The 10,427-nt window shown below is 66.5% G+C and overlaps 3 protein-coding genes across 3 annotated transcripts; all 3 read right to left on the bottom strand.

Annotated features, from left to right (window-relative positions):
- Positions 1-2,932: 2,932 nt before the first annotated feature.
- On the bottom strand, positions 2,933-3,535 carry EMIHUDRAFT_361353 (hypothetical protein). Its single transcript, XM_005791775.1, has one exon. The coding sequence runs from the start codon at positions 3,527-3,529 to the stop codon at positions 2,948-2,950; it is 582 nt and encodes a 193-aa protein (XP_005791832.1). The 5' UTR covers positions 3,530-3,535; the 3' UTR covers positions 2,933-2,947.
- Positions 3,536-8,785: 5,250 nt separating this feature from the next.
- Positions 8,786-9,190, bottom strand: EMIHUDRAFT_312991 (hypothetical protein; the record flags this gene model as incomplete). Its single annotated transcript, XM_005791774.1, has 1 exon — positions 8,786-9,190. The coding sequence occupies one exon, from the start codon at positions 9,188-9,190 to the stop codon at positions 8,786-8,788; it is 405 nt and encodes a 134-aa protein (XP_005791831.1).
- Positions 9,191-9,337: 147 nt separating this feature from the next.
- On the bottom strand, positions 9,338-10,051 carry EMIHUDRAFT_54691 (hypothetical protein; the record flags this gene model as incomplete). Its single annotated transcript, XM_005791773.1, has 1 exon — positions 9,338-10,051. A coding segment is annotated over one exon (714 nt), but the record flags the coding sequence as incomplete, so codon positions are not given.
- Positions 10,052-10,427: the final 376 nt, after the last annotated feature.

Genomic DNA, 10,427 nt, shown 5'->3' with positions numbered 1-10,427 from the left:
GCCCCCCGGGGTTCCAACCCCCCACTTTTCCTTTCCGTTGGGGGGGACCAAGGATGTGGCAAAATCTTCTTCGAAATACCAAAGTTGTGTCCCCCCCCCCTACACCAGTGCGAAGGAGAAGGGGCGGCCACGGCTGTTTCTTCCAACCGGCGGTGAATGAAGGGTGGGCTTTGTGGAAGTCCAACCCGGGCTAGGAGCGAAGGCGCGCGCGCGCGCGCGTGTGTGTGTGTGTGTGTGTGTGTGTGTGTGTGTGTGTGTGTGTGTGTGTGTGTGTGTGTGTGTGCGTGTGTGTGTGTGTGTGTGTGTGTGTGTGTGTGTGTGTGTGTGTGTGTGTGTGTGTGTGTGTGTGTGTGTGTGTGTGTGTGTGTGTGTGTGTGTGTGTTGGGTTCCAACAGCAGACACCGTAAACAGCGACGCAGCCGCCGGCGAGGCTGAGCGCGCAGGAGGTGGCGCCCTGCCGCGGGCCGGCTGATCCACTGACAGCGTAGCCCGACGACCTCTCTTCGCCAGGAGCAAGGCCGCCTCGGACCCATTCCGCGTGGCGCAGCGTCGACCGGCCGTGCGCGAGCCGGTACCGCTCGTGCGGGTTCGTGTTTGAGAATTCGAAGCCACAGTGAGCAAACTCGCGCTGGTAGTAGCCCTCCCAGAGGTGCTGCGCCGTCAGGGCGCTTGCGAAGCTGCTGCATGTCGAAGCGGCTCTGAGAGCCTCCACTCCACGCAGAGCGGCAAGAACGTTCTCGAGGACGTCGAGGTCTGCTGTGAGCCGGTCGACGGCCGGCTCCGCTGCTTCCGCAGTGGTAGAGGCGCGCGACTGTACGGAGACCGCCATGTGTGGGGAACACAGTTTCAAGTTTTTTTTTTGAGCTAAGCCTTCGATGTTATGAAAACAAACGCAAGGCGGACATGGCATATCGCTCTCGGGCTCACAGACATCCCTCACACCCGCGCACACCCGCCGCCCCCGCGCGCGCCCCACCCCGGCCGGGAGAAAGGGGAGTGACAGTTTGGGATTGCAAGCCCGAGTATGTTGAGTCCTGGCTCAACAACGCAGATAACAAGAGGGGGTGGTCCGGCTCACAAGTCCGGCTCACGCGCCTCGAGCTCGCCAATCTACCGCACTGAACACTTCCGCCCCCTCGCTCCCAACCCACCCACCTCGCCTCGGGCCGCGCCGCGCGATCTCGGGCGATCTCGCGCGATCTCGGGCGATCTCGGGGCCGCGCCGCGCTATCTCGGGCGATCTCGCGCTATCTCGGGCGATCTCGGGGCCGCGCCGCGCTATCTCGGGCGATCTCGGAGCGTCGCTCGCGCGGCGTCACACCTTGCTCAAAAAGGAAGGAGGTTGGAGGCAGGAGGTCACGCCCCATCCAGAGCGCCGTCGTCGCCGGGTTTTTGGCCCCCGGGTCGTCGCCCGACGGTTGCTGCGCGGGGCAGCAGACCATCGGACGGCGCGACGACGCCCCGTCCGGCACGCTCCCCCCTCCACCCGGCTATTGCCGCACGAGCGCCCTCAGCGGCGGAATTTTTCCCTCGCGCTTCCTTGGGCCCCCGGCAACGCCGACGGACTTCCCGTCCCCCCACCTGCGCCGCAATCACCGCCGTGATTGTCGGCGCTGCGCCCCTTGGCGCCTGTGCATGTCCCGCGTGCCCGCCCGCCAAGGCTGGTGCCAAGGCCAACTCAACTGCCAAGGCTGGTGCCAGGGCCAAATCAACTGCCTGGCTGGTGCCAAGGCTCAAAGGCTCTCCTCTCTCCCCCCCTCTCCCCCAGCAGCTTCCTCGAGGCCGACAGGGTAGATCCTCCCTGATCGCTAAGCTACCACAGGGGACGGCCAGGTAGTAGACGTCGTCCGCCGCCGCCTCCGCCGCCCGCGTGCCTCCGCCCCGCTCAGCAAAAAATCAGCATTAGTTTTTTTTTCTCATTTCCTGTTGGGCTAAGTCAGCAGCAGTCGCACCGTGAGTCGCGACGAGCGCCTCTCGGTGTCAATCTGGTGTCGAAAAACTAACCAAAAGCTGTACCTGCAGATAGATAGATAGGAAGGCGAAACACAGTCCGACCAACCAACGACTGGGTGGGACACCACGGACTCGGGGCCGGTGCTTCGACGCAGCACAGTGTGCTTCGTGGTAGCATGAACTCAGAACGGCCCCCCGAGAGCGCCTCTTCGACGCCCACGGGTCCCGGGGGGTCGGAGGGGTTGCGGAGAGGGCCCCGGCTATTTTTTTGTTTGAATCCCGGAGGCCATTCGAACATGAATTGACGTTCCACGTGCCCGTCCACAGCACGGACAACATGCTAGCCCAGCAGGCCGCTCCCACCGCCGCACGCGGCGGAGGCAAGGCGGCAAAGGGTGGCAAGGGCGGCGGCAAGGGCGGTGGCAAGGGTGGTGGCCGTGGCGCACCAGACCCGCTTTGCGCCGCCGCCCTCAACGCCCGATATACTCGGTCAGAGCCGGCGGAGCGACGGCGGCAGAGCCTTCCCCTCGACCACGCCGCCGACCCGTCGACAAGCACGTGCGGACTGCCATCGAGAAGAAGGAGAAGGAGGGCGGCGCATCCGGAGCCCGCGGGCGCGGCGTGGGCGGGCGCGGGCGCGGGCGGGCGCGCGGGAACCCCGCCAGCGGAGGCGACAATGCCTCTGGCGGCTCTGCACCGGTGTGCCATACACACCTCTCTCACCTTGCAGCTGCGAGTAGGAGGAGTCGTGCTGGCCGCTAGTGTGCTCTCCGAGGATAAGGTGCTCATCATTACGAAAGAAAAAGGAGACATCTCGACATGAGTCAGCCAGTGGCAGTGCTGGCCGCGCGTGGAGGAGACTTGGAGAGCGCTCTGCCGCTAGTGTGGGCTGGGCTGCCTCCGGCGCATCCAATCAATGGAGTCAGAATGGAGCACACTCGCACCGAAGCCAGATTGTGCGCTCGCGGTACTGTACAATGCCGCGCGCTCCGCACTACGAGCGCGAGTGGCCGCGCAGCGCCCCCTTGAGCTCCGCCACCTGGTCGAGCGCGTCGCCGAGCAGCCCCTTGGCCACGCCCAGGTCGCGCAGCTGCTCCACGCCGCCGCTCGCGCGCACCTCGGCGGCGTGGTCGGCCACGAAGCGGCGGCAATGCGCGAGGAGCCGCCCGTCGCCCGTCGTGTGCGCCGCCTCGAGCAGCGGCACGGCGCTCGCCGGCCCGACGCTCTCCTGCAGCGCCTGCGCGCAGAGCAGCTCGAGGCGCGGCACCTGGTACTTATGCGCCAGCTGCCGCAGCACGAGCGCGCGCCGCGCCTGCTCGCCCTCCCCCTCGCCGAGGTCGAGCTGGTCGGTGAGGAGGTAGCGGACGAGCGCGCTGAAGCTGGCGAGGTCCGTTTCGAGCACCGTGACCTCGGCGGCGTCGCGCTCCTTCATGCCGATGCCAAACATGGTCCGAAAGAACACAGACCGAACGCAGAGGGCGCACTTGCTCACGTGCTCGACGCGTTCCTCGTCGTCGCCGACCAGGAAGGTGACCATGCCCTGGGGCAGAGTAGCGTCGCCCCACATCTTGCCCATGTCGGCGGAGAAGGTGGAGGGCGGAACCACGAGCGGCGCGAAGGAGGGAGGCGGAGGAGGCGCCGCCACGCAGACCTGGCGGAGAGCCGAGCCCTCCATGCGGACCAAAAGCGTTGTGCTATCGGCGCTGATGGCGAGGGCCACTGGGTATTCGAAATGCGCCGCGTCGCCCACGCCATCCGCGCCGCCTTCTTCGCCGCTACCCGCGAGCGTAGTCACCGCGCCAGTCGCCACCTCCACCCGCCGGATCATGTGGTTGCGTTTGTCCGCCACAAACAGCGCGCTCCCGTCCGGGCTGATTGCGAGGCCGAGTGGTTCGATGAATTGCGCCGCATCGCCGACGCCGTCTGCATCGCCTTCCTCGCCGCTACCCGCGAGCGTCGTCACCGCGCCCGTCGCCACCTCCACCCGACGGATCTTGTTGTTGTCGGCGTCCGCCACAAACAGCGCGCTGCCGTCCGGGCTGATTGCGAGGCTGTGTGGGAACTTGAACTGCGCCGCGCCACCCACGCCATCCGTGTCGCCTTCCTCGCCGCTACCCGCGAGCGTAGTCACCGCGCCAGTCGCCACCTCCACCCGACGGATCTTCTCATTGCGAGAGTCGGCCACAAACAGCGCGCTGCCGTTCGGGCTGATGGTGACGCCGCGTAGTTCGCAAAACTGCGCCGCATCGCCGACGCCGTCTGCATCGCCTTCTTCGTCGCTACCCGCAATCGCCGTCACAGTACCCGACGCCAGCTCCACCCGACGGATCTTGTTGTTGCCGGCATCCGCCACAAACAGCGCGCTCCCGTCCGGGCTGATGGCGACGCCGGAGATCCCGCCGCCTTCGCAGGTTGCCACGGTGCGCGCGCGCCCGGCCGCTGAGACGTGCAGCACCGAGTCCTCAGTCGCCACGTACCAGCCGCACGCGTGATCGCTCGCGACGCCGCGCAGGCTGAGGGACGCCAGAGGTCCGTCCTCGCCTTCGAGCGCCAGCGTGGTAACCTGGCCGACGGTGCGCGCGCCAAAGATGGGCGCCTCGAAGCCGGCAGCGACCGCCACGGGCTCGCCCTGCTCGCCGCCTTTGCCCGCGCTCTCGGTGCGGGCGCGCTTGCCGGCGGCCATCCGCGCGCGGTTTCTTCTTTTGAGCTTTGCCTTCTGGGTGTGTGGCAGCCAGCTGGCTGTGTGTCTTGTGAGCTTGTTTGTGTCTGTGTGTCGCTCGTGCGTGTCGTCATCATCTGTCTTGCGTCCACCCATACCGCGTTGGTGTCCAGTCCGAGCCTGGCTGTTCTTCACCTTCCTACCTACCTACCTGCCTTCTCGAGGTTCTCGAGAGATGTTAGGAAACAAAGCAAGGCGGACATGGCATATCGCTCTCGGGCCCACAGACATTCCGCACACCCGCCGCCACCCGCGCGCGCCCCACCCCGGCCGGGAGAAAGGGGAGTGACAGTTTGGGATGGACAGCCCGAGTATGTTGATTGAGTCCTGGCTCAACAACGCAGGAAACAAGAGGGGGTGGTCCGGCTCACAAGTCCGGCTCACGCGCCTCGAGCTTACCATCTACCGCACTGAACACTTCCGCCCCCTCGCTCCCAACCCATCCACCTCGCCTCGGGCCGCGCCGCGCGATCTCGGTCGATCTCGCGCCATCTCGGGCGATCTCGGGGCCGCGCCGCGCTATCTCGGGCGATCTCGGAGCGTCGCTCGCGCGGCGTCACACCTGCTCAAAAAGGAAGGAGGTTGGAGGCAGGAGGTCACGCCCAATCCAGAGCGCCGTCGTCGCCGGGTTTTTGGCCCCCGGGTCGTCGCCCGACGGTTGCTGCGCGGGGCAGCAGACCGTCGGACGGCGCGACGACGCCCCGTCCGGCACGCTCCCCCCTCCACCCGGCTATTGCCGCACGAGCGCCCTCAGCGGCGGAATTTTTCCCTCGCGCTTCCTTGGGCCCCCGGCAACGCCGACGGACTTCCCGTCCCCCCACCTGCGCCGCAATCACCGCCGTGATTGTCGGCGCCGCGCCCCTTGGCGCCTGTGCATGTCCCGCGTGCCCGCCCGCCAAGGCTGGTGCCAAGGCCAACTCAACTGCCAAGGCTGGTGCCAGGGCCAAATCAACTGCCTGGCTGGTGCCAAGGCTCAAAGGCTCTCCTCTCTCTCTGCTCGCTCCGCCCTCTCTCTCCCTCCCTCCCTCCCTCCCTCTCACCCCCTCCCCTCTTCTCTCCTCTCCCCCTCCTCCTCTCTCCTCTCTCCTCCTCTCTCCTCTCCTCTCCTCTCCTCTTCTCATCCTCTCCCCTCTCCTCCTCTCCTCTCTCCCCCCCTCTCTCCCCCAGCAGCTTCCTCGAGGCCGAACAGGTAGATCCTCCCTGATCGCTAAGCTACCACAGGGGACGGCCAGGTAGTAGACGTTGTCCGCCGCCGCCTCCGCCGCCCGCGTGCCTCCGCCCCGCTCAGCAAAAAATCAGCATTATATCAGGAGGTGCCAAAGAAGCAGCATCTCCATGAGGTGAGCGTCGTGCGTTTTGCCGCCGCGTGCCGCCGCTGCGCCGACTGGCTCCCGGTTCGAATCGTCCTTCGCGGAGCGAACGCGGCGACACGAGCGCACGTCGCGCGCGTGTGCGCCTGCGACAAGACGAGACGAGAAGAGAAGGAGAAGTAGACGGTTGATGTTTTTGCTGCCGCGGCCGCGCCGCCAGCTCGCGTCTGTTTTGGCGCCGACGACGCGACGCGCCCCGCTGCGTGAGATGGCGCCGCCGCGGAGTCGGCGCCGCGATCAACCGCGCGCCAGCGGCGAGCGGCGCAGCGCGGCCACCATGCGGCGCGACGAGCCGCATTTTGTTTTTTTTGAAAACTGGAAGATTGGCTCCCTTGTTCCGTTCGAGACCTACCTACCTAAGAGAGAGATTTTAGCAATACCAACAACTCTCACACTTTTGTTGTCGTCCGTTCGTGAAATCATTACGATTATGCAGAAAAAAAGGCTGCTGAGCCCTGTCCGCAGTCACCCTCGGCTATGTTTTATCAAGAGCCACACAGGAGAAACCAGAGCTCACCCGGCAGTACAACGAGGGGTACAAGACTGACCTCGCAGAACCCCATGACCGGGAGGGTGCGATGACGTGAATGACTGGGCGCGACCGCCATGGAGATCCGCTGCACACAGATCAGTGCATTTGTCGACTATTGCTCGCTCTCTGTGCACTCGCAACGCCAGAGGCCGTGCTTGGAGAATGGGTCGCGATGCTGCTGCGCCAGTGGATTGAGCCGCTCCGCGAGCTCCATCGGTGAGCTGCGGTGGCGCGCCGGCCGCTTCATGCATAGCTCTCGGGCGAGCTGCCGCAAACGCGTTTTCCGTCCGCCCGTGTTTCATCGAGTTTGCCCGAGTGGTAAAATGCAATCGAAGTTGCCCGAATGGTAAAGTGCAACTTTGGCATTTGGTAAAAGTTGCCCGAGTGGTCAGTCGGGGGCAAAACCAAAGCGGAAAGGTGGCCCCAAGAGCTAAAGGTCAACATCCCCTCCGGCTACGACAATGCGAACCTGATCTGGTCCTCACGGGGTTGACCCGTCTCCTCCAGATCGAGACGGACTTCATGGACGGCCGGGCATTATTTCTTCATTACTATTATTAATTGATGCTTTTTGCACGGCTGAGCCCCCCCCCCCCCTCCCCTGCGCTCATTCCCTGCCCTCTCCCACCACGCACTCCGTCAGAGCCCCCTCCCCTCTTGCACAACAGGAATTTTGACAATTAACCAGATGGTGATGCGCGGCGCTGTCTCTCAAGATGGAAGCAGGAAGCTTCCATCCCGGCGGTGGTTCGAATCCACACGAGCCGAAGGGTGAAGGGGGAGGCAGGCCCGAGGTCTGAAGCTCACCCATTGTGGAAGTGAGAACTGCTCGACCCACCCCTGATCCTGCTGAACAAGCTCCTCTTGTAGCTCGATCGGTCACACCGCCATCGCCGTCGGGGAGAGGGGGGACGACACTGCTTCTGCAGCGTGCACCTCAATCCTGTACCGTGTTTGTTATGACCCCCCCCAATGAACACACCAGTGAGGGTGGGCGAGACGATCGAGGGGTCCCGTACCATGCGGAACCGACCCTATCCAGTGCTCAAGTGCTCAAGCTGCCGAGCCCAAATCACTGTGAGAGTCGTGATTTCTTGTTGGTTAATAAAATCTCTCTGAATGAAATCAAGCTCTGGACGCCCCTCCTCAAGACCTCCTCGCCGGGTGTTGGCAACGCCTCGCTCGAGTGTCTACCTCTTCCTATCTCCCCTCGCAGTTCTCGCCGATTCTCGCAAGCGACCTTTTCAATCATGCCGCCTCGCAGTCTTCTCACTCTCGTCGTTCTCTCTCCTGCCGCTGATTGGAGAGAGAACGAAAATACCGGTCCGTGGCGCTGCCGTCAGATTGTTTCGGCAGAGTATGGTGGATCTAATTAGGAAGTCTCCTGGTTTTCTTTTTCGCGTCGGTCCGAAAACAAACAGCCCGCACCTGCACACGACGACGAGGAGGTCATCGTAGTCCTGAACGGGAGCGCAACGTTCTACACCAACGGCTCGGCGAGCCTCCACGCGAACGGCGGCACATCCACTTCCATCTCGGCGGAGGGGCGGACCGAGACGACGCTCTCTCGCCGCGGCAGCTTCGTGTACTTCCCCTTCCGATCGGCACACACGATGGCTGTGGCTCCCGCCGGAGCTCGCGGGCCGAGGCGGCGCCTCAAGCAAGGCGGCGCCGGGCCTCACGTGGACTACCTCTGCATCCGCTACACCACCCGGCGCACCGAGGGGCAGATGCGCGCGCACAGCACGAGCGCGCCGGCCGGGCTGTCGCCCGCCAAGGCGTGGCCGACGTTCGTGTCCGGTGGCGCGGGCGTGGCGGGCGGCTTGCTGCACAGCAAGCAGCTGCTCCTGCGGCGGCCGCACATCCACCGCACGACCCTCGCGGCCGGCGCCTCGAGGCCCGTGCACCGCGACGGCGACCACGACGTCCTGCTGCTCGTGCTCGAGGGGGCGGTCGAGGTGGTGCAGCCCGGGGGGACGACGACCGTCGCGCGCGGCAGTCGGGGCCTCGCGTTCCTGCCCGCAAACACGTGTCGCACGGCGTGCGAAACGGAGGGACGGCGACGTCGCAGCACCTCGCCATCGAGTTTCTGGACGAGGTGGCGCGGGGGTCGGCGTCGTATTACATTCAGTACACACACAGCACTGCACCTCCCTGTCGACTGTCCTCTCGGCGCTGACCCGTATCATGTGTGGCGCCGGTGCTCCAGAACTAAGCAGAGCCGCCGCGCCCCGCGCCCCGCCCGCCCCGCCCGCCACGTCCACGCCCCCCTCTCCCCCCTCGCCTACCGACCGCTGCCGTGACGCCCACGGGCTGAGCCTGGGGCGCGGGGCGCGAGGGCGGCTGGTGGACAAACGTCGTCTGCGCCGCCACCAGCCGCCCAGTTGCGGCGATGGGCAGCGCCGGCTGGCGGCAAGCCGGGCAGTTGCTGTCGCGCTCCAGCACGCGCGGCGCACACGTCTCGCAATACAGCGCGTGGCCACACGCGAAGCGGACCGAGCGCGGCGCGTCCCAGCAGAGGTCACACAGGCGCTCCTCGGCTGCCGCCGTCTCCTCCACCTCCCCCGCCGCTTCGACTAGCGCCTCCAGCCGCGGCAGCGCCTCCGCGAGCGGCATCCGCTTTCGCTTCCGCTCGTACGCCAGCCCGACCACCAGCCGCGCCAGTTCCTCGGCCTGCGCCGCTGACCAGCCCGCGTCGGCCGCCGCGATGCTCTCCGCCGTGTCGGGCTCCTCTAGCGCATAGTCGCACGCGTTGAGCAAGCCGACGGCGCCGCGGCCGGTCAGGCTGACGAGCAGCGTGATGCCGAGCGCATAGCTGTCGGTCAGTTGCGAAGCCTGGTTGTCCTGCATGATGATCGGGTCCATGTAGCCGGGCTTGCCAAAGATACGCTGTGTCGACAGGTGCGAGACCTGCTGGCTGCCGCCGGCCGTCGCCTCTGCCGCGCGCGCGAGGCCCACGTCGGCGAGGTAGCCGTTGCCGCGCTCGTCGAGCAGGATGTTGCCCGCCGAGACGTCGCGGTGCAGGATCATGGGCGAGAGCGTGTGCAGGTAGTGCAGCGCGCTCGCGGCGTCGCGCAGCACCCGGAGCCGTGCAGCGGAGGAGAGCGGAGGAGGCGCCGTCTCGAAGCCGAGCATGCGGAGCCGCTGCAGTGCGGCTGGAGCGCGGTAGAGGCGGTCCTCGAGGCTGCCGCCGCGGCAGAGGGGGTAGACGAGGAACGCGCGCTCAGGCGCCAAGCAGACGCCGAGCAGAGGAAGCAGGGACTGGTGGCACGCCGCGCTGAGCGTGCGCACCTCGCTCTGCAGCTCGGCGAGGCCTTGGGCGCCGACACCGACCAGCGCCGTCTTGACGGCGAACCCGCAAGCGACGCGCGGCAGCGACGGCAGCGCGTCGCAGCGGTAGACGCGCCCAAAGCCTCCCTCGCCCACCTTGCGCGCCTCGACAAAGCCGTCGGTCGCCGCGATGAGCTCGTCGAGAGAGACGGCGGCGGGCGGCGCGGCGGCGGCGGCGAGGGCGGCGACACTCGCCGAAGCCGCCGCTGCCTTCGCTGCCGCCGCCGCCGCCTCCGCTGCCGCCGCCTCCGCTGCCGCCTCCGCTGCCGCCGCCTCTTGAGCCTCCGCCGCCACCACTGCCGCCACTGCCGCCTCTACAGCCGCCGCCTCCGCCGCCGCCTCCGCCTCCGCTGCTGCCTCCGCTGCTGCCTCCGCTGCCGCCCTCTCCCTCGCCTCTTCCCTCTCCCTTACCGCCTCCTCCCTTGCGCGCGACGCCGCCTCCGCCTCCTCCGCCGCCCGCGCCGCCGCAGCCTCTGCTACCACCCGATCCGCTTCCTCCGCCACTCGCGCCTCCTCCGCCGCC

Source organism: Emiliania huxleyi (genome assembly GCF_000372725.1).
Source record: "Emiliania huxleyi CCMP1516 unplaced genomic scaffold EMIHUscaffold_110, whole genome shotgun sequence".
Taxonomy (NCBI): Eukaryota; Haptophyta; order Isochrysidales; family Noelaerhabdaceae; genus Emiliania; species Emiliania huxleyi.
The sequence above is the reverse complement of the archived record's forward strand: the minus strand, read 5'-3'. Positions and strand labels throughout refer to the sequence as shown.

Bases quoted from the DNA above. Each gene is read 5' to 3' on its own strand.
- EMIHUDRAFT_361353 (XM_005791775.1), bottom strand. From the start codon at position 3,529: ATGGGCAAGATGTGGGGCGACGCTACTCTGCCCCAGGGCATGGTCACC.